Genomic DNA, 24,757 nt, shown 5'->3' with positions numbered 1-24,757 from the left:
CTTATACAATGGAATGATAACCCTCTTATCTCTGCAGGTCAGTGTCCTTCTCATAATAGCAGCAATCCTCTGTGTTACCTTCACCACCTTTGCAATATGTCCCCTAAACTTCAGGTTTCTATCAATCATCAACCCCAGATCTCTTGTCTCCCCTACTTCCTCCAGTATAACTCCTCCCATAGAGTATGCAGCATCCCATCGATGTTTCCCAAACCTCAAGACCTTACATTTTGCTGCATTAAACTGACACCCCCATTCATTTGCCCATCTATCTAGCTTATTTAAATCCTCTTGCAGGGCTACCACATCTGCACTATTACTAATAATCCTTCCCAGCTTCGCATCATCTGCAAACAACTGAATATCCCCCTGCAATCCACTGGCTATGTCATTGATATAAAGGTTAAACAATATAGGTCCTAGTACTGAGCCCTGTGGGATCCCACTTGTAACCCTCTGCCTCCTGGAAACTGCTCCACCATACACAACTCTCTGATACCTATCAGACAGCCAATCCTGAATCCAGTTGACCAATCTGACATCCAGACCCATGTGCTGCAACTTAATTATCAGCTTATCATGTGGCACCCTGTCAAATGCCTTCGCCAAGTCTAAGAAAATTGCAGTATATGCCTTTCCCTCATCTAATGTTCTTGTAACTTTATTATAAAAGGCTAGCATATTGCTAAAACAAGAGCGTCCTTTCACAAATCCATGTTGATTCTCACAGATAACATTACCCTCATCTGCCCAATGCTGTACACGGTCCCTCACTACTTTCTCCAAGATCTTAACAACTACTGATGACACACAGACTGGCCTATAATTAGACACTTCCAGTCTGTTACCACCCTAAGTTACCACCCGAAGTCATCTAATAAGTGGTCACAGTAAAACTTGTTATAGATCCTGAAATTAGCTGTTATATTTGTATATGAATGCTAGAAGTATCAGAAACAAGGGAAATGAAATGGTTGCATTGATGAGTTCATTCATCCAAACATTGTTGAAATAGTAGATATGGTTGGATGAGGAAGAGATGGAAGGAATCATGTATTTTGTGAAGATACAAATGGTAAAAATGGAGGTGGAGTGCTAATGATGATATAAAATAAGGTATTTCCATACAAGGTAGAGATGCAAGATTGAAATAGTGGTTTTCAGGCAGTATGGTGTGAGATAGAGGTGAATAGAATGAAATATGTCATTGGATGTTGCTATAAACCTGGTAACGTGGAGGATAGTGACCAGGAAATGTATAAGCAAATGGAAAAATGTTGAATCTTATGGATGATTTTAATTATGGGAATACAGATTGGGATGACAAGATTGCAACTGAAAGTAAAGAAAATGAGTTTCTTGATTTTTTGAGGGATAACTACCTCAGGCCGTATGTAACAGGACACAAGGATTGAGTGTCTTGGATTTGATCATCTCATCAGAGGATGTTATTATAAATGAGATGTCAAATCTCCATCCATTTGGCAAGAGTGACCATGAAGTGATAACCCTGGCGGTTGCCAACCATGTGAGGACTTCTGTGAGGAAAAGTTATATGTGGAACTACAAGGCTTGTAGAATTTTGAGAAGCTCAGGTGACAGCTTACAGTTATAGCATGGAATGAGGAGTTGGGTGGACAGATCAGTGCTGCTTTGGTGATATTTCAAGAACTGTCTAGTAGAAGCAATGTCTAAAGGTCAGAAAGTTAAATAAGGTAGGTGTGAAAGGGCTGAATGAAGAGATTAAGCAAGCCATGCAGAGAAAAAAAAAAAGGCATTAAGGAGGCAACATAAGAGGAGTGGCAATAATCAATTCCATGATCACTGCAAATAACAGGAAAGAAGGATGATTCACTTGGTAAGGATAGCAAAAGTATGAGAAGCAGTTAGCTAATGCAGCCAAAAAAAATTCCTAGGGAATTCTTTTGATATGTAAAGAGCAAAAATAAGAATGATTATAGCAGGATGGCATTGATCGGAGAAAATGGTATAAGGACAACTGCTGTGGAGGCTATAGTTGAGATATTTAATGGTTCATAAAGATCTTTCATCCTTGTGAATGTGACATCATGGAGTGTTTTAGAGCAGTGGATGATGAGGAGGAGGAGAGAGAGAGACTGACTGTGAGTGAAGAAGAGGTATATGGGGAATTAAGCAAACTTGATGTTAATAAGGCTGTGGAACGTGATGATATATCGGCGTGTATTTTGAAGTATCTGTCAGGGAGTTGACATCTGTTTTGATATCTGACATCTGTCTTGATATATTGGTTTAATATGAATCTTACATTGTCTCAAGTTCCAAAGCAGTTGAAGGAAGGCAAGATTGTACTGCTTCATAACGGTGATAAAATTCAAGTATCAAATTATAGTCCAATTAGGTGTTGTGGTTAAAGTGCTAGAGAGGTTGGTCAGAATCAGGATCCAGAATTGGGTTGACAACAGTAGTATTATCTTTAATGGACAACTTGGATTTACTAAAGGGAAGTCATGTTTTAGTAATCTACTTACTTATTACAATAAGGTCATAGTAACATGGGAGATGGATACACAGTAGTATACTTAGTTGCAATGGCTTTTGGTAGATTACTGCAAGATAAGTTGATAGTCAAACTAGAGAGGATGGGGTTGGATATTAGACTAGTGCATTGGATTGGAGATTGGCTGTCTGATAGGTATCAACAAGTTGTGTATGGGGGGGGAGCAATATCCTGGAAAAAGAAAGTACTAGTGGTGTGTCTCAGGGGTCTGTTTTAGGGCCATTTCTATTTAACTTGTATGCTAATGATATTGGGAAAGATGTGAATGGAGATATACAGCTGTTTGTAGATAATGCATAGTTGGGATGAACCGTGAAGAGTAGAGTAGATATTGTGTCCGTACAAGAAGACCTGAATAGACTGAGTGAATGGGCACATGAGTGGGGATGTAAGATTTTAAAATTTGGAGAACAAAGATTGAATGTAGAATTTATTCTTGGTGGGGAGATATTGATGGAGGTTGAGAAAATAAGAGATCTTGCAGTGATGGTGGGTAAGGATCTAAAATTTAGAAAGACATTGCCAAAATTTTGAGGACAACACGACGAATTCTAGCAACGATATGGAGGACACTTACTTGTAGAAGTAAGGTGATTCTGGTTCCATTGTATAGCAATCTGATTAGGCCATATATATGGACTACTGTGCAGTGATTTAGTCATCTGGTTTACAAAAGAATGAAGAGATGTTTGAGAGGTTCCAGAGGTGCTTGACCAAAGTAGTTTCTGATCTCTGGAATGTTGAATATGAAAAAAGTTTGAGATGCTGCGCAGTTTGCAGAGTCTAGTGGATAGGAGGAAATGGGGATAAGGTGGGAGATTGAGGGAGAACAAGAGGTCATCCCTGGAATCTGTATAAGGTGGTGTGAGAAACAGGTTTTTGCATGGAGAGTTGTGAATGATTGGAATGCATTGCCTGAGAGCATGGTGTCTGCAGAGAATTGAAATGTGTTTAAGGCATGGTCTGATGAACTGTGTGTATGACACACGAGACCTCTTAGATCAGTCTGTGACTCCATGGTGTCTTAGGATAATAATAATAATTATGCACTCATTCTTTTTGTGTTGAAGCTGCTATAAACTAATAGGTTAGTTTAAGAACTAAATGAAATTGAAAAGTAGTAATCTTTTAATTTTCCAATTGTTTTGGGAAATTTTTTTGTTGGTCATTTAACTGAAGGTACTATTAATTAAATGTACAGTTACACAGTGTGCCATTAAGTAATGAGACAATTATTATATCAAAACAAAAACTATATTTAGAATTTAGAATTAATAATTATAATTAATAATTTAGAATTAATAATTATAATAATTAAAAATAATATATTTAGAATTATATCAAAACAAAGAACTATATTGTCTATTGCACAGATTCAAAATAATCTCCCTCCAACTCTACACAGCATTTACATCTGTCTTACAGGTGTTCGAAGGCATGGTAGAAATCCTGAATGGGAACTTCGTTCAGTGTCTGGGTCACAGTGTGTTGGATGTCCTCAATATCACTGAAGTGCTTCCCCCCCCTCCCCCTTCAAGGCACACTTCATCTTTGGGAAGAGGGTAAAAAGTCTGTGTGGAGCCAAATATGGTTAATTGGGGGGGGGGAGTTCGATCACATAAATCGACTTCATAGCCAGAAACTGCTTCACAGGCAGTGCGCAGGTGTGTTGTCATGCAGCAGAAACCAGTATTGTTGTTATGGAACAGTTCTTTCCTGACACATCGCATGCAAGTGTACAGACATTACATTACTCCTAAATAATACTGATACTAAATAATCATAATAAATTATGATGATTGGGACATATAAGTTGGTGAGGGGTTGTTACCAGGTAATGTGGAGAATATTTGTCATAGAGAGGAGACAAGAATAGAACAAGAAGCCATCCCTGGAAACTGTAATATAAGGAGGTTTGAGCAATGGGTTAAGAGAAGATTCTTTGCATGCATTGCCTGAGAGTGTGATAAATGTGGAAACTGTGAATGGGTTTAAGATATGATTCAATTTTTTTGTGTGTGTGAGAATGTGGGCCTCCCACGACCAGTCTCTTGACTTCTTGAAGGTCTGATGTTAACAATTCTTGATATGTATCCTATACAGGATACTGTGATAGTATCCTTGAAAACTTTTACATTACTACTAACTTCATATTATTGTCAGTTTTCTTCCAAATTATCTTGACCATTTTGTTTAATTTGAGCCTCAGGACTGGGTCAGTCCCAAGGGGGTGGAAAGAGGGGAAAATAGTTCCACTGCACAAAGGTGGTTCCAAGGCTGCTGTTGAAAATTACCGGCCAATCAGCATAACAGGAATCATTATCAAGGTCTTAGAGAAAATAGTCAAGAGGAAAATACAAGATTGGATAGAAGAAAATGGGATACTGTATCGGGGACAGCATGGTTTTGTGAAGGGTAGGTCATGCCTCAGTAACTTGCTCACGTATTATAACACAGTGACGGCTGAACTGGATAAGGGTAATGGGTTTACAGTGATTCTGCTGGACCTTGCTAAGGCCTTTGACTGGATACCACATGGAATTCTAATCAGTAAATTGCAGCATATGGGAATGGACATAGGGTTGGTGAGATGGATAGGAGGGTGGTTGACGGAGAGATATCAGAGAGTGGTTTACTCAGGAGTAGAGTCCACAAGACGGCCTGTGATTAGTGGTGTACCACAAGGATCTGTTCTTGGACCACTGCTGTTTAATTTGTTCATAAATGATATAGGAAAGGATCTGAGAGGAACAGTTCATTTGTTTGCGGATGATGCGAAGTTGGGTAGGGCAATAGTGAATGCAGATGACGTCAAAATTTTGCAGGATGATTTGGATAGATTGGAGGTCTGGGCTAGGGAGAATGGATGTCAATTTAATGTGGCAAAATGTAAGGTTATGCATTTTGGGGTGAAAAGATTGGAGGCAGTTTACTGCATTGGTGGAACCGTGCTCCAGGAAATTGATGAGGCACGAGATTTAGGAGTGTTGGTGGATAAGGAATTGAAATTTAGGGGACACATTGCAAAAGTGGCCAAATCAGCTCATCAAATCACTTGGTTGCTGAAGAATACGTTGACAAGCAGAGACAAGCAGGTTATTGTTCCTCTGTATCGAGCCTTGATAAGACCTCATCTCGACTACTGTGCTCAGATTTGGTCACCTAGGTTTCTTCTTGATGGGGAGGAGGTGGAGAGGATCCAGAGGCGAGTGACCAAGATGATAGCAGGTCTGTGGAATGAACCGTATGAGAACAGGTTGAAGATTTGTGGGTTGCAAAAATTGGTTGATAGGCGGAGGAGGGGAGATATGATTGAGACATTCAAATTACTGAAGGGTTTCTATAAAATTAATTCAGAAGATATTTTTGAGAACAGGGCTGGTTGTGGGAGGACTAGGGGACATCCATGGAAACTGGGCAAAAGTGTGGTTAGTAAAGGTGTTAGAGCTGGGTTCTTTACTTTTAGAGTAGTGAATGAGTGGAATGCACTCCCTGAGTCTGTGGTGGATGCTGTGACAGTGAATGAGTTTAAGGCGAGGTATGATAGATACTGTATGAATGTGGAATAGTTGTGATGAAAATGATTTGGGGCCTCCCTCGATGAGTCTAATGACTCCCTGGAGTTGCCCGTGATAATAATAATAATAATAATAATATCTGTCAGCACTCCAGTACTGACAGATCTTATATTTTATTGTTCTAAGACACTTCTTTCTGTATCAATCCACCTAGATCAGGGGTGGGCAACCTTTTTAAGTGTGCATGCCAAAATCACCAAATCTTTGATGCAAAAATTTTCTCAAGTGCCAACCCAAATTTTGGGGAACATATTATTATCTGGTGTCTTTTAAGTATTGGGAGAACCTTTTCAAATAATCAAAAATCACGCTAGAGCGGTAAATCAAAGAATATTGTAAGAGTGATTATTGTCTAAGTGTCTAAGAGTGATTATATATCTAATAAGTTAAACATATGAATTGACAATAAATACTCCCAATCCATATGTTAATGACTTACGATTTAATTAAATCCAAATCCACATACATACACGCTTTAGAAAATCGATAAATTCTTTACGGAACACAAAAAAATATATAAAATGATAGTAAAGGAGTCATGCTATGTCTGGCTGCCAAGGTGAATGACGCAACAACTGAATGGGACAAAACTTGTACGTCAGTATGTCGCAGAGATAGATGGCTTGGAAATAGAATGTTTGTTTCATTTTCTTATTGCTTATTACTAAAACAGTTGATAGTGTTTGTTTCTTTATTGTATTTTATTTGGTATCACTCTGCTTAATAAAATTGTATTCTTTTAAGCTAAAATATACAGCTCAGTGAAAATAGGCTATATATTTATTTATTTAATTATTTTTTAAGGTGAGCCCTGGGTTGCATGCCTGAAAAAAGTTGTTGGCATGCCAAGGGTTCACCACTCCTGACCTAGATCATGCTCTTCCTCCAGAACTTTTTTGTCATCCCAGCATCAAATCCTTGTTTTGATAACCTTTCCTGTCCCATAATGTTTAAGTTAGTCATGCTACCTCAGATTAGTTCTGCTGACACATTCTTATATGCTAACAATGTCAGGTTCCTACCTAACATTTTAAAATATTTACTCTGTTACTTTTACTCAGAACTCTTCTAACTTATACTCTCAAATCTTTCTTATCTGTTTTTGTCTTCTTTATTTCAGTAGCATCAAGTATGTTGACTTGATACTTTTCTAATCCTTCTATCAGTTTCTCTTCTTTTCTATCACTACTTCTTATGCTGATGGTGCTTATCTTGAATTCTGTTGATGTCTAGCTGTGTTTGTTCCAGTGGCTGATTTCACTGTATATGCTGGTTCCCTGAAGAAAACAGCAGGGGCCTTGTTTAACTAGGATGACACTAGCCAGTGTGAAATTCAATCATATTTCACTATCATTTTGTTTTGGTTTAAGCAAGTAAGAAATACACTTCGGTTAGCTAAATCCAAAATTTCCAGCCCATTCTCATATGTTCAGTATTCAAGCAGGTACCTGTGGGGAACACCACAAAAAGGTGAGGATTGATATTAGGTCAGAAGCCCTGGTTAGTTCTCTACATTACTTAAAAGGCTGCATAGAGGTCTTCTCCTAGTTATCTAGCTTTGATCTTCAAGTGACCCTGATAGTCATTTTTGCATTTAGTGTTTATAGCATGGTCTTCTAGATATGGCTTAGCAACAGATGTTTACATCTCTTTCAGTTTATAGTATGGCAACTTGCAGACACATCATAACACTTATATTCATCCAATGAGAGAAGCGACAGAGTTCATTTCTAGGGAAACAGATAAAAGTAGCATGTTCATTGCGGAATTAGAAATCTACAGGGTGATTGGCTTTTTTTCATGTACTTCAGTTATAAGAGAGGGGTAACTGTAGCATTACTATAGTCTGCATGTTGCAGAAGTTGTTAGTCATAATGGATTAAGTATTTAGTTAATTCTCATGAAATTGTAGCCAGTGAAGCAAATATAGTTGAGTTGTGTGGGAGAATGTCGTGTTAGCTTAGAGACTGATTGTGCCTATGGTACCATATTGCTGCATAGGGTGGGGATATGAGAAAGTTTGTGAATGTATCTTTCTGTTTGAGTATATTTTACCAAGGGTTACCAAGGTATGCATGCCTGCTTCCTGTAGGAGTACCATTAGGGTAATGTGTTATTAATGTATTTAGAATGGATAGACTACAGTTTTCTTTTTCTATAATAAATTCAATTTGGAGACATTTGTTGTTGAGGTGATTGAGGAATTATTATGGTTCCACATATATTCATTCTTGACAGAATAATTCTCATGTATAATCTTTCAAGTCAAGACCACATGGTCACTTTCACCAATTGGAGGCAATGTGGCTACCATGGTTATGGATAGTTCTTCTGATGCTATGACCAGGTCCAATACTCTCACATCCCTAGTCCCCTCCATCACATGTTGCTTCAAGTATTTATCTCTCAGTGGGTGTATAGTCCGCGCGGTTAGCCTAGTGGCTATGCGCTTCGCAACCATATGCCTGGGGAAGGAGTGTCCTGGGTTCGATTCCCGTCACCGACATGAGGAGCTTAAGGATCTTTCTCAGCCATAGCCAAGTTAGCCAGTCTTGGGCGTGGACAGCATGGTTTTTTCCCCCAGTTTATCTGGGGTTTTTCATCCTGCAAGCAAGTAAACTGGCCCCGTGAACACATGGATCTACAGCCATAAATTCATAACCCCCCTTGAGGGGGCTCAACTCGCCCCAATAGGGACGGGGGAGAAAAGGGAGGAAACTCAATATGAATAAATAAATAAAGTGGGTGTATAAATTCCATTTCCTTCCTGCCATGTGATCTTTCTTCTTTTCAGTCTTATATCTCCATAGTTGAAGTCTCCCATAATAATCACTCGCCTGCATTCATTGTCCTAATTTGCTGATACATGTCTTCCAAATCATCAGTAGCCTCCCTGGCTTATAACAACAACCAACTGTATGTTTTGTCATACTGCCTTGATCTAACACCAGACTGCTTCAGATGAACAGCCATCCTCCTGCCTATCTCCTATTCTTTTTGGCTACAATTCATCCACTATCTAAAGCAGTACTCCTCCCTCCATTCTACTTCTCTATCTCTCCTTATATTACTAAATCCTTCGCATTCTATCTCTGTAACTACATCATCTGCTGTTAGGCAATACTCACTAATGCCTATAACGTTTGGCAAGCTTGCACTAACCAATGCCAAAAACTCCTCCTGTATATAGTCTCTGTTGGTTTTTGTTTTAATGATGCCATATTGTTGAGAGGGGGATGATGATGGGTGAGTTTATGAATGCATCTGCCTGTGTGGCTGGGTTTCCTATATAATAAAAAGGACACACCTACCCATTGGGTATGTGTGTTACCAAGGTATGTAGAAAGGCTAAACTATTATTACTTTCTTTTTCCATGGTAAACTGGATTCTAGGATGAAGCCTGTGAGGTAAGAGAGGAAAGAGTCTAATGTGTCTGAAATTTGGTTTGGCCATGAGGCCAAATGGAAAACACATCATCCACATATCTTAACCATATAGAAGGTTTGAGAGGATCTGAGTCAAGAGCTTGTTTTTCAAAATATGCCATAAAAATTGGCAGGGTGAGAGGGGATAACCCATAGAGGCATCCTGTATCTATATATAAATTGTGTTCTTTCAAGAGAAATATAAAATTTCAAGAGAAAGTTCTTGAAAACAGATCAGTAATCTCAGGAGGGAAAACCTTTGTAAGTGATATGGTGTCATTTAAGGGAATATTGGTGAACAGTGAGGTGATATCAAAACTAACCAAAATTTCTGTATGATTTAACATAAATTCTCAATCGAAATTTTATAATGGATAGAGTTTTTTTTTTTTATATAGGAAGTGATATGACCAGTGAGGGGAGTAAGAGAGCTTGCTAACTGTTTTGCTAATTTATAGCATGGGAAATCTGTAACATCTACTATAGATCTTAGTGGGGGGGGGGGGAATTAGGTTTGTGTAGTTTTGGTAATCTGTATATCCAAGAGGATGAGAACTGAAATCACAAAACTTGCATTGTTTTGTGATTTCAGGAGGCCAGGGAGAAACCTTTTTTGAGCAGACTTCATTTTTTTTTAATCTGAAATTTGGTTGGATCCTAATCTAAAGGTCTGTATTTGTAGGCAGAGCAGTCTCTGAGAATAATGTCCATTTTTCTGTTGTATTCAGTGGTATTAAGAATAACAGTAGCACTCCCCTTATCAGCGCTGGTGATGACTATACTGCTATCCTTGCATAGTTTCTTGAGGCCACTGAGTTGGCAACATGATAGATTTCTTTTAGGAAACAAAAATCAAGAAAGAATACTAGCAACATCAAGCCTAATTTTGTTAGCTAGTTCTGTAACCAAATTATAGATATTGCATTTGATGTTGAACATTAGGTCTAGTGCTGGTACTTGCTTCAGAGCAATGGCAAAATTATGGCCGAGATGAAGGGCACTGACTGCAGCATCGCTAAGCATTTTCGACAACACGTTAACTATTGTATGAAGAGGCTGAACTAGAGGTACTGGTTTTAGAATATGTGTTTATTTTTTATAAGAATTCTTTCTGAGTAGAGGCTTCTGAAACATCAAAGAGAATGGCACAGAGTTCAGAGTTCTCATATTGTACTCCCTGACAATGTCTCAGTGACTGAGATGAAGTACTGGAAGAATGAAAAAATATTTTTAATCCTTTCTGAGTGCTGTTTCACTCCATTGAACCTCTAACATTAGTCGCTATTCAAGCTGTTGGCTGATGTGTTCCCTAACTGTAGATCTGTTGTGTTTTGGAACATCCTTTCATGAATCCATACTTGAGATGATTTAGGTGTTTTCTGTTGCTTCTTGTAGTTGTGAGCACTTGACAACTTTGCTCAACTAAGTGAGTAGGCTGATGGAATAGTTTTGCGGAAACTGCATTTCTTTCCCTGGTAAGTTTCCCGTGTGAGGTAAAACAATGGAGTCATAATATTTGCATTTATTATGATCACTAGATGCATAACATCTTTGTTAAGGGGAGGGATTTGAGTAGTTTGTTAGAGATCCTGTCATCCTAGTGCTTTTTGGCATCTAGTTTCCTGATGATTTTGTGAACCTCAGCTGGCAACACAGATCTGATGCTGTTTTGAAGGTTGTGTTTCTGATCTCTCTCTCTCTCTCTTTCCATGCATGTGGCTGTGTATCTTACCTATGAAATTTAGATCTGTGTGGCCGCATTGTTTTTATAAGTTGTCTGTTGATGTTCAGGTTCAGCTGATTGAAAATGATTATAGTTAACCATTTAGTTGTGCAGAAAGCATGGTCTGAGTGCATTTCAGAATGATAGCCTTAGCTTTGTTCTAGAGTTGGTTCATCTGAAGTCTGTCAGCATTTCTCTGATGATGATGATTGCTACACATGTGGTGTGCTTGGCCATTGGTCTTGTTTAGGGGGCTGCAATTTCTATGTAGGATGGAAGTTCTGAAAGGATTGCTGCTTGATGGGTAGCAGTTGCCTCCAGCAGTTGATTTTTTGCTGAGTGATTCCAATTTCATGTAGGTTGGGATCTGGTTGAGTAGGAATTGAGAGCAGCCCCTGTAGTTGGCAGGGTATAGGCTACACATTTTGATGGTTGTGTTCTGGATTTTTTTGCAGTAGGCAGTTGTGTGTGTGTGCGTGTGCGTGCGTGCGTGCGCGTGCGTGCGTGCGCGTGCGTGCGTGCGTGCGTTTATCTTTGCATTTTACTCAACAGAATTCTGCTTTGCAGTAATGTTATGCATGGCCAAACCATTGATAATGATGCCATTGTGTGGCTGGCAATTTGTGGCTTGAAGATTCTGTCTTTATGATTAGGTTGCAGACTGTTTAGAGGTCGTTATATACCACTAGTATTCACTGATTTCATCTAAGACCAGGGAGAGTAGTTTCTTGTTTTCTTTGTAGATACAAGTGACTTTGATTGGGTTGAAGCCGTTGTTTTGAAGGTTGGTGGTGATTCTTCTTGGGAGATTGACATAATATGTGATTGACGAATATGTATTTGGTTCGATCATGCTACACAGATACAATGCATCATTTTATCTATAGAGAGCACTCAGTTGCACCTTAAGATATTACAGCCCACAACCGTTACTGTTAGGATTACACATGGTCAGGCCAAGGAATTGGCAGAAGGCTCAACAGAGTTTATTAACATCATCTCTTGTCTCCAAAGTTGAGAAGATAAGGCCTGTCAACATCAATAGAAACATCTTGGACCCTAAGTGAGTTGTGCTCACCTTCCACTGCATAGGGAAATTACATATTGGTGTGGATCCCCCTGGAAATTACCACAGGCTTCACATCCCTTTATTTGATCATCTGCTCCAGCTGGAATAATCCTGGCTGTGGGACACACGGGCACAACTGAAACTCATCTTCAAACAAAGCATGATAAAATGGGGTCAAGAACCTTTCCTTCACAGATCACATCTCAGAGATCTTTACAAGGAGAAAAGCTGGTTCATAGCTATCCAACACCAAGGTGTGTCACGTGACAACTTCATCAGTGAATCAATCTCAATACAGAGACAAAAAAACAGAAAAAAGTGGAGGGTAGAAATTTCAGAATCCATCTGTGCTCAGAAGAAAAATCATTTGTCCCTTTCTACAGCCGATTCTTTCTCAATTTTTGAAAGGAAAGAACCAGTACAGTGAAGGCACACAGAATACGAGGGTTGTTTGAAAAGTTTGTTAAATTTCCAATAGACGGCGACACAATTCATTCTTTAATATCAGTGTCGGTATGTATAATGTTTTTCACGACCCCTGGCAAAATTTTAGCCACGTTTTAAATGTTGCCAAAATTTTGGCAAACATTTAAAATGATCGGGTTCTCATTTTTCATAAAAATGGAGAATTTCGTGCAGTGATAAAACACTTTTATTTGAAGAAGTGGACGGCCGTTCATGGGGACTACACCAGCATTAAAGAGTGTTTATTTTTGGATAAATGAGTTTAAACGTGGTCGTAAGTCCATCGAAGATGAAGCGCGCTCAGGACGTCCGACTGAGGGTTACCACGAAGGAAATGATTCACAAAATCGATGGTATCGTTATGGAAGATCCCCGAATGAAAGTGCGTGAGATTGTGGGCATCTCAACTGAACGGGTGTATAATATCCTGCATGAAAAAGCTGGCATGATGAGTGCCGCGATTGTTGACTGTCGATCAAAAACTCATGCGAAAAAACATTTCAACGCAGTGTTTGGCGATGTTTAATTGCAACTCACAGAATTTTTTTGCGTCGATTCGTGACTGTAGACGAAACTTGGATCTACCACTACACACCTGAGTCCAAGCAGCAGTGAAAACAGTGGACAATGTCCGGCGAAAGAGCACCGAAAAAAGCGAAGACCATTTTGTCAGGTGGGAAGATGATGGCCATTTTTTTTTTTTTTTTTTTTTTTTTTTTTTTTGTGATTCCCAAGCAATTATCACAATTCATTAACAAGACAATAACAGGAGACCGTGTAAAAGAAGAACTGAAGAAAAAAACGGCCAAGATTGCCGCACAAAAAAGTGCTCTTTCATCAAGACCAGTGGCGGGCGGTGAAAATTTGAAGTGGGAGTGCTGTATATACAAAAAAAAAAAAAAAAAAAAGAAAAAAAAATCTAATCAGTAACGAATTTATTAATAAATAAATGTACATATTAAAAATTGCTTTATTAAAAATATTTCATCCTCATCACGAACAAACACCAATAATAAAAGTTTCCTATCAATAGCAATGACAAGCGGAAACGAATATCGGCGTTAGATCGCAGTGCATTTGTTTCGTGTAACGAAATTGAAAAGATATAATTCTTTTCGTATTTTCAACAGTGACACTCGCCATAATTCAACCTTGTATCTATAATCAATAAATAATTATATGTTATTTTAACAAAATAATATTGGTAAAAAATAGTTCACCACGCACAAACACCAACAATAAACGTTTCATATCTCACTGAAATAACCTGCATAAGGGTACTAAAAATACACTGCCGTTTGGGCAGTGTCTGAATGCAGGGGTGCAGTCGGGCCAGAGCACTCCAGGGTGACGCCCTGATACTTTTTTAAAACTATGAAAATTTTTATATTCATTATAATAAATTATAAGAATTATAATAATGAGACTTATAATGCATTTCCAGCTTTCGGTCAAAAAATAGCAGCTTGCACTCTTGTCATTTTCGTTTCAGAAAACAAGACACTTTCCTCTATCATATGGCCGTCGCATATCATAATAATAATAATAATGCCACACTTCGTGCTCTGGATTTTTATTTCCAAAGTAGAGCCCTGGCACTATTTCTTTTAGGATTACACCTCTGTCTGAATGACATAACGTGCAATGACAAACGCAAACGAATACCAGTGCTAGATCGCAGTGCATTTGTTTCGTAATCTTAAGTGTTAATCGAACAATTCCAATTATTAACTATTCAATGTCCAAACATAAGTTGTAGAGTTTAACATGTATTGCATTTATATAATGCTGTAAGCATTGTTATTATTTATAAATACAAACAAAATTTAAATTTTTAATTTTTTCCTTTGGGGTGCTGCAGTGTAGCAGTGATTACGCACGGGCCGCCACTAATCAAGACAATGCACCGTCACATTGGCCGTCGCAATGGCAAAATTGTACGAATTTAGGTTCGAATTGGTTCTACATTCACCGAATTCTCCAGCCTTGGCCCCATGTGATTTCTTGTTCTCAAACTTAAAAATTTGGTTCAGTGGGAAAACATTTTCTTCGAACGAGCATGTCATCAGGGCTGTCAATGACTATTTTGCACAATTCGACAAATCCTACTTTTTAGATGGGATGACAAAATTAGAAACTCGCTGGCCCAAATATGTAGACCTCTATAGAGACTATGTTGAGAAATAAAGGTGATTTTTTTCAAAAAAAAGTGTTTAACTTTTTTTTTTTATCAAACTTTTCAAACAACCCTTGTAAAACCACAACAGACATCTACTTGTTTTGAAAAATTGCCACATTTCCTTCACACATTCAAGCAGGGCTAGATCTGGTCAGTGCAGCTAGTTACAACAGCCTTCATACAGTACTATACTAAGAAAGTGCCTGGGTCAGATGGACTGGGGACAGAATTCTATTGTGAGGCATGGGATTTTATCCTTCCCATTCTCATGGCACTTTTTAACATCTTCCTCTGTACTTAGACATATGCCACACACGTTCATGAAGTTCAATACAGTGCGTTCCCAACATTCTTCGAAAAAGTCAGGATCAGTAGGAGTCTCATCTCCATCCTCTAAGGAGGCCATCCATCTATGGGGTTCCTTTCTCAGCACAGTGTGAACTCACTGTTTGACCACCTGACAACCAAAATCACAAACATCAAGAACTGGTTAAATGAACAACTGTCACTTTCCTCTAGGGCAAGAGATCAAAAGCATCTTGTATCCAGCATACCAGTATATTGTTAATATCACAGAAAATCAAAAAACCATCTATACAAGAAATCCTTGAAGTTCTGGGACAACCTATGCAATGAAGTTGACATCAAGATCCTTGAGATTGATGTTATCTAGGGTCAACTAAACAGGTCTATCTCAATAGGATATTAAAAACTATTGAAGCAGTCACCTTGAATGATACTTATTAGGCTTTAAGACTATGTTTTGGAACCACACATCACAAGTGTCCCAAAAGACCAAAGCGGAAGCTGCCCCAGAACAGAACAACCAGCTCTGTCAGCATTAAGAATAACTCTGCTCTTTGGGTACTATCATCACCAATATTCAATTCAGCAAGACCTGATAAAATCTCATAAAATCTATGACCAGGTTACCAAATTCCGTTTGATAATCCGGTCAAGTAATGAGGCTAACCATTAAGAAACGACTTGACATGGAGGATAGCATATGTATGGCAACCTTCTTCATAGCACTAGAAACCCCTTTTGTGACTTCTGCTAGCAATTGAGTGCCATTGCATATGCTTTCTGGTTATCCATTCCTCCTGAGCAATCAAGGGACCATACAGTGCCATTGTATTCTGCTCTTAGAGTAGGAACAAGTTATCCACCTACAGTTTTCACCACCAGTTAACAACAGGCAGATATTACTCATGTTTATCTTCAAACCTATAAAGTACCATATTTTAATAGCCAGGAAAAATATGTTAATAATATCATTCCTTCTAGTCTGAATCGTACTTTATAAATTTTAAGACTCAGTGAAGTGCTTCCTATGGATAGGGAGGGAAACTCTAAGTGAGTGAGTTGTCAAGATCTAGTCGTATATACCCCCTTACCCCAAAGTACTACCAGAAATGGAAAATAGAAATGGAACCATGAAGTTTTTTCTGTTATTGCCATAACATCAACACACTCAACAGATGTCTTTTATTTTGGTCCAAGATCTTCCACAGGAACAATTCGGAGACATTGACCAGATAGCAAAAGCCAACTTTGTGTGGTCACCTGGAAAGGCCAGATCATCTGAGCACCAGTTGCCTCTGGTCATTTCAATCTTGCAGATCCTCTGTAGTTGTGGTGTAAAGATATCATTTGATAGAGCTAGAATCATGATAAATCTAATCTGAGGTCTATTTTTCTTTATCTTCTCTACCTCTCCCCTCTTTCCCTCTGTCTTTACTCTTGCCCATTTTTATTTTTTAATAGACTGACGATGTGATTCCTTTGCTCTTTCTACACATCTCCAGTCATTTTAGGATGGCAACTCATCATCGTTTAGATGATTCTTTGAGATAGTGGTCTAGGATGACTTTAAGCATTCATGTGTCGAGATGGCACATTGGCTTAATATGCTACATAAAGTGTTATGTTGGCACTTTGGACAAAGTTCAGGAGACAAGAACTATTACAAGAAGAGCTAGATCTAACAACGAGACAGCCGTATGACTGGTACTGCCTCTATTGAGGTTGCTGGACATTTGTAACCAGATTGTATTGAGAAAGCTCAATTCAAGTAGACTGTGAACATGTGACTTGTAGCCCTGACAAATGGGGTGCAGTTGTGTTCTTTAGTTACGTTTTAGTTAACCTACAAACAGATCTTAGACGTAGTTTGATATGGAGAGAATGAAGAATGTAGTGTCACCACTCCAACATTAAAGAAAGGGACACCTACAGTGGGTGGGGGACAGAATAATGATCAGTGGCTGAATCCTTCATGTTTTTTTTTGATAGAGATAATTTTTCAGAGGTAAGAACCGAATCGTGTGCGACTGTAGGGGTGCGGCCGCCTAGATTTTGTTTTCATGCATTACAGTGCCACTGCCCATACAGCTGAAGTAGTGGAGGAGTAGTGGCGCACTCAGGATTTAATCTTGGAGGGGGCCGAGCACTCAGGATTTAACCTTTGGGGGAGCCGAGTTGAGTAGACGTTTTGCGAATACACATTACACATCGCATACGACCTATAACTGAGCATCTGCAGTGATCTCTAATTCATAAGTAGCACACAACATAAATAAAAAAAAATCAATTTTAATTAGGAAAAGATTTTTGGAAATTTTTCTAGTGTTTTTTCCTTTTCTTTGGGGGGTGCCCGGGCCCCTTGATCCCCCCTCTGGGTGCACCACTGTGGAGGAGTATCTTGAAATTGAAGATATCCAACGACTGCCGTGGCCAGCACCATCACCAAACTTAATCCGATCGAGCCTGTGTGGGAAGCCGGCATTGCACTCCGACAGGTTACATGTCATCTGATAAGTTGGTCTGCGCCGGTGAGATTTATTGCCACAGACTTACAGCCTTGTATCGAGCATGGTTAGCTGTCAGGCCTGTTTAGCTATTAGGAGTTGTACGCAGTAATGATGTTATGTGACCATGTTTTCGAGCAGATTCTGAAGACTTCTGTAATGTGATCTGTTTTAAATAATTCTTATACAGCTCTGTGTAATGTCCCTTATACCTGTCCGACTTTTCTCGCTCTCCTCATGTCATTGTTAGCATAGTGTACATCACTAGACCAGATTTGTGTTGCTTCATCGCAAACTACATAATTTACACTTTTTTCTAAGTATTTTTTAATTTTTTCGAGCAATGTAGTTATATAAAATATATATGTGTGTGTGCGCATGCCTTTTTTTTTTTTTTTTTGCAATGAGTTAAATTTATTGGTGAAGTGCACTACACTAGTAAATATCTTATTTAACTAGGGATTTCGATTATTGAAAAGGTGTAGCATACATTGAAAACTATAATGCATTTTGCACTCCTCATTTCGTGTTAAAACTAAAATTCACGAATCGGATTTCATGGTAAAAAGGTTTTGAAATCGCTTGTTTATTTGGATCACCTTCCCCTCCCCAGTTGTTCATATCCCCCAGTTGTTCATATGCTGTGTTGATGAAAGCGCCATCTATTTCAGAATTAGTTTTTCTATTTTGTATAATGTCAAAAGGAATCATAAGTTGTTATTTTTTAATAGTGGAAGGATAAATTAAAAAAGCTCCACTACTTGTATAATTTCTCTCTTTGCTGTTTGTTCCTCAACTACGTGAAGGTGAAACATGCCGAAGAAAAGGACTCCTAAAACAGGATTTTATTTTTTTATGCGCGAACTTCAAAATAAATATGCCATGCATGGAGAGACCGTTGCGATGAGGTCTATGCCTCAGCTTGCAAATCCGAAGTGGAAGGTATAATACTAAATTATATTTTCTCCGTTATATCCATTTACTACTTACATTAAATGCATCAAAGCAACGACTTTGATTGCCTTTTTTTTTTTATTTGGTTCAGTATAGATTTTATTCGTATGAAACATTTTCAACTCTTACAATGTTTTTAAAGTCGAACACGCGTCATTCGTAATGATAACACCAGGTTTTGAATTTCATGACATAAGGAACATTTGTTTTTACTTCCCCAAGACTGGGGAAATAAAAACGCAAGCATATGTCAACCGGTATGAGAACTTTGAGAGAGATGTTAAATCAAGAGGGAGCTGGACAAGAAATAAAAGTTTGACCAGCAGTGTGTGTCACTTTGGTATGCTCGGTTAGCCTAGTCTAGTGGCTGTGTTTTGCAACCATATTCCTGGGGGAAGGAGTGTCCTAGGTTCGATTCCCGTCGACGACGTGAGGAGCTTAAGGATCTTTCTCAGCCTTAGCTGGTCTTGGGTGTGGACAGCAGGGTTTTCCCCCCCAGTTTATCTGGGGATTTTTCATCCCGCAAGCAGGCAAACCGGCCCAATGAACACACGTGCTACTACAGTCAAAAATACATTTCCCCCCTCAGCAACAGGCTGGCTGGGGGGGGTTGTACTAACAAATGTCGTATCTATGTAACACACGAACCCTGCAATGGAAGCAGAGAAAACGCACAGAGGAAGAAGCGTGTGTGTCACTTTAATTTTCTTAATGATAAAGTAAAAGGTATAAAAATGTTTAGAGGAAATTGTCACCTATTCTGAAATATACTCCTCCTTATGTTAAGATTTAATCTACATTAATGAATACCTACAATATCAGTATTAATGCAATTAATACTGATATTGTTAATGCTTACATAATGCCCCAAAAATGAATAGAAAGTATTTGTGGTTGGGAGGGGTGCCAGAGTGCATCTGGCAGGATGATATCCAGTGGTTACATCAGTGCACAAGGTAAAGAACAAATGCTAAATAACATTTTGTATACAACAAAACACATGTTAAAAAGTTGAAAACAATACAGTAAATGCATATAAAAGACATTACAATCTAATGTTTCCATGCAAATTAATTCTCTGTAAAAAGTAAACATCCTGCATGTGTTAGTTTGAGGTCTTTGTGAGTATATGGTTCACCCATATTGGTATCCAATGGTGATAGAAGTAATTTCTCAAATTTATATATTTCAAGTTAGCCATCTTCCTTCTCCATAATTTTTGAGACACAAAGGATCTCAAGGAACTTCTTAATCCATAGTCTTAGGAAATGTTATTGCATGAATGATGTAAATTGAAGTGGAATAAATAATCTTGATGGATAATATCATCGGCTATGTAAAAACCTTTTATTAGGTCTTTTCAGAAGTTGAGTTAGCTGGTTCCACATGAAGATGGCAGGGATTTATTCCTGAGACCTTGGGCTTTTGCATTATACAAAACCAGTGGACTGGCCAGAAGGACATACACAATTAATGGACATAGGACAGTTCATAGTATAGTTGCTTTGGCCATCATTCCAAACAATTCTCCTTCCTCCTGGATATCTAAAATATTTAATGGTATTGATGTTCAAGCCATTGCAATGTGGGTGTATACTGAACTTTGGTAAAGTGTGTGTTGGTCCTGCATCATTCAAGTCCTCTGACTATACTTCACAAGGCGTAAACATCCTACATGTGTTAGTTTGAGGTCTTTGTGAGTATATGGTTCACCCATATTAGTATCCATTGTGATAGAAGTAATTTCTCAAATTTAAATATTTCAAGTTAGCCATCTTCCTTCTCCATATTTTTTGAGACACAAAGGATCTCAAGGAACTTCTTAATCCATTGTCTTAGGAAATGTTATTGCATGAATGATGTAAATTGAAGTGGAATAAATAATCTTGTTGGATAATATCATCGGCTATGTAAAAACCTCTATTAGGACTTTTCAGAAAGTGAGATAGCTGGTTCCACATGAAGATGGCAGAATAACAAAGTTGTTATTAACTTTGTTAATATCAACAAAGTTGATATTACCCACGCTACCAGCCAGGACGTATATATACGTCCAAGTTACCATGGATCCAAAGTGCATATTAAAATTGTAATACCATTGATATTGCATTGAAATATATGATGGATACCAAGCATATCTGTGCATATTTGATCCATAATGGCCAGTAAGGTGGTTAACCTTGTTGATATTAACTTATCAACAAAGTTAATAACCCCACATATACCTCTAATCTAGTATTTTTCCAAGTGTAGGTCACAATCCATTAGTGTATCATGACATTAATTTGGTGTGTTACACCAGCTTACATTGATTATCAGAAATGAATTTTTATCCAGTCTGACTGGAAGCACCTCTCAGTCTGACAGAACTGGCATGAAATGCGACATTAAAAAAAATGCTGATTTATTGATTTTTTTCTGTCATTGTTTTCTTTCTGTATTTAATTATTAAATTCATGTATAATATTAACCTTCTGTTATATTTTTATGTATGTCATAAAACAAAATTTGGGTTGTGGCATAAAATGTATGTTCTGTGGTGGGGTGTGATCAGAAAAGTTTTGAAAAACCCTGCTTTAACTAGAATAAAATTCTCAGATTGGAGGAAGTTGTGTAGGAGTGAACACTAAAAGGTAGGGTTGTGTTGTCCATATCTTTCAGAGGAATGGCCAGTCCTGTTGGTGTTATACCACCACTTATATGTAGTTATGCCAGAATTTCTTTCAGCATGTAATCTGAGTATTGTCTTCAGAGTTTGTCAGACAGTCATGGAAAGACTTGCAAAAAAGAAAAACTGCAAGTATAAATTTTAAACATTTCTTCTGCACACAAACTAGTAAATAGCATCCTGCACCAAACCTAGTGGCAATTCTTTATTAGGCTGCTGTCTTTTTATTAGATCAAATAGTGGAAGCAAATAATCTTGCTTTCAATATTCTGCCAGGTGGAGGATTTAAGTATAAGGAGGGATGACTTACTTTGACCATGATTTGCAGAATCATATGAAATTCTCATTGGATGAAATTATGTACGACTAAAAAAAAAAAAAAAAAAAAAAAAAAAAAAAAAAAAAAAATCCATTATTATATTCCATACCTCATGCTAATTTCATCTAGTCTTAAACATCTGAGAAAAGTCATGCAAGCACTAAGCATTGCACACCAATTTGCTCCTGTAGTAGGGCGAAGCTAATATGTTTATAAATGCGGCGCGTGTTGTTGGAATGGAATTGGTGTTTTAATTTTGCACAATTGGAGATGACTTTATTATCCCTATATTGTTTAAGGAGTGCTAGCCTGTTTCAGTTGTCTAACTAGTTTCAGTTTTAACTTACCAAACTTGTGGGCCTTAACCATCCTTAAAGAACGATCCACCTACTAAATTATTATTCTTATTATTATTAAGCGAGACCTCCAGGGAGTCAGGGACTCATTGGTAGGCCACATACCACACACACCAGCTATCATACTTATTCTTGAATTCATTCACACTGCTTGCACTCACAACATCCAATGGCAATTCATTCCAATCGTGCACCACCCTATGAGAAAAAAAATCTACCCTTCACCCCCTTCTTAGCACCATCCATTCTCAGCTTCCAAGGATGCCCTTTTATCCTTTCCTCACCCACCATAAATTGAAAAATTCCATCAGTTGAAATCCTGTATGACCCTTTCAGAAGTTTGTAAGTCTCAATCATATCTTCCCTCTTTTTCCTGTTTTCTAGTGTCTGCAGTCTACAAATTCTCACTCTGTCTTCGTAATCAGTATTCCACAATCGCGATATCATTTTTAACACACTCCTTTGCACACTCTCTCTCGAGTATTATTGTTCCGGGAAACTCCAAGGAGTCGACAGACTCATCGAGGGAGGCCCCTAACATCATGTCTGGAACAACTATTCAACATTCACACAGTATCTATCATATCTTGCCTTGAACTCATTCATGGTCATAGCACCCACAACAGACTCTGGAAGCTTATTCCACTCATTCACCACTCTCCAAGTAAAAAACCTAGCTCTAACACCTTTACTAACCACACTTTTGCCCAGTTTCCATGGATGTCCTCCCACAACCAGCCCTGTTCTCAAAAATATCTTCTGAATTAATTTTATAGAAACCCTTCAGTAATTTGAATGTCTCAATCATATCTCCCCTCCTCCGCCTATCAACCAATTTTTGCAACCCACAAATCCTCGACCTGTTCTCATACGGTTCATTCCACAGACCTGCTATCATCTTGGTCACTCGCCTCTGGATCCTCTCCACCTCCTCCCCATCAAGAAGAAACCTAGGTGACCAAATCTGAGCACAGTAGTCTAGATGGGGTCTTATCAAGGCTCGATACAGAGGAACAATAACCTGCTTGTCTCTGCTTGTCATCGTATTCTTCAGCAACCAAGTGATTTGATGAGCTGTTTTAGTTACTTTTGCAATGTGCCCCCTAAACTTCAACTCCCTATCCACCAGCACTCCCAAATCCCTGGCCTCATCAATCTCCTGGAGTACGGTTCCACCAATGCGATATACTGCTGCTATTCTTTTCACCCCAAAGTGCATAACCTTACACTTTGCCACATTAAACTGACATCCATTTTTCCTAGCCCAGTCCTCCAAACTATCCAAATCATCCTGTAAAATTTTGACATCCTGTGCACTCACAATTGCTCTACCCAACTTTACATCATCAGCAAACAAGTGAACACTTCCTCTCAAATCCTTTCCAATATCATTGATGAACAAATTGAAAAGCAGTGGTCCAAGAACAGAGCCCTGCGGCACTCCACTAGTCACAAGACGTCTTTTTGACTCCACTCCTGAATAAACCACTCTCTGGTATCTCTCCTTCAACCACCCTCCTATCCATCTTACCAACCCTATATCTATCCCCATCTGCTCCAGTTTACTGATTAGGTTTCCATGAGGTATCCTGTCAAAGGCCTTGGCAAGGTCCAGTAGTATCACTGTAAACCCATTACCCCTATCCAGTTCAGCTGTCACTGTGTTATAAAACGTGAGCAAGTTACTGAGGCATGATCTACCCTTCACAAAACCATGTTGTCCCCCATACAATATCCCATTTTCATCTATCCAATCCTGTATTCTTCTCTTGACTAATTTCTCCAAGACCTTGACAATGATTCCTGATATGCTAATCGGTCAGTAATTTACAACAGCGGTCTTGGAACCACCTTTATGCAGTGGAACTATTTTCCCCTCCTTCCACCCGCTCGGGACTAACCCAGACCCGAGACTCAAATTAAACAAAATGGTCAAGGGTACTGACAATTCATTAGCTGCTTCTCGTACTACACGAGCTGGTATACCATCCAACCCCACAGATGTGTTGACATTGAGGTTATGCAATAGACTACTCACCCTCACTTCATTCACCACAATTCCCGTATAATCTACTGGTTTATTCCTTTCTGCAATGTCACCACCTGGATGATATATTCTTGCAAAGTGCTCACTCAGTAACTCAGCTATCTCAACTGATTCAGTAACCTCCCTACCATCGGCATTCTTTAAAATCATTCTGCCATGTACATTTTTCCTTTTACTTGCTACATATCTAAAACACTGTTTAGGATTCTCTTTAGCCTGCACGGCCAATGTTCTTTCGTAATCCTTTTTTGCTTTTCTTACCACACTCGTCACCCTTCTGGCCTGCGCTTTATACCGTTCATTTGCCTGCCGGTCACCTTTCTCCTTAAATTCCCTCCATAGTTGTTTCTTTTTTTGCAGCTCAAGCTTAATGGTGTTATTCATCCATTTAAACCCTACTTGATTTATTATTCGGACTCTAGGTATACAGTCAGCCATTGCTTCTTGCAAGCACTTCTTAACCACCTCCCATGCACTATCAACTTCTAGTCCTTGCAGTTGTACATGCCATGGCACTGAACCAATCAAACTCCTTAGCTTGTCATACTTTCCAGCCCGATAATTCCACATGTACCCTGTCTTAATTGAAAATTCTACACCTTTAGCAACCTCCCAAGTCATGAC

General features: G+C 38.6%; 1 protein-coding gene across 1 annotated transcript in view; it reads left to right on the top strand.

Annotated features, from left to right (window-relative positions):
- Positions 1-18,491: 18,491 nt before the first annotated feature.
- Positions 18,492-24,757, top strand: part of mael (germ-plasm component protein maelstrom) — a 216,816-nt gene continuing 210,550 nt past the window's right edge. Inside the window, exon 1 of the mRNA XM_090405551.1 lies at positions 18,492-18,731. Within this exon, the coding sequence (XP_090261677.1) occupies positions 18,603-18,731 (129 nt within the window). The 5' untranslated portion in view covers positions 18,492-18,602. The remainder of the gene's footprint in view (positions 18,732-24,757) is intronic.

This window comes from Typopeltis vanoorti, chromosome 15 (genome assembly GCF_054136105.1).
Source record: "Typopeltis vanoorti isolate ZY-2024b chromosome 15, IOZ_Tvanoo_1.0, whole genome shotgun sequence".
NCBI lineage: Eukaryota > Metazoa > Arthropoda > Arachnida > Uropygi > Thelyphonidae > Typopeltis > Typopeltis vanoorti.
The sequence above is the reverse complement of the archived record's forward strand: the minus strand, read 5'-3'. Positions and strand labels throughout refer to the sequence as shown.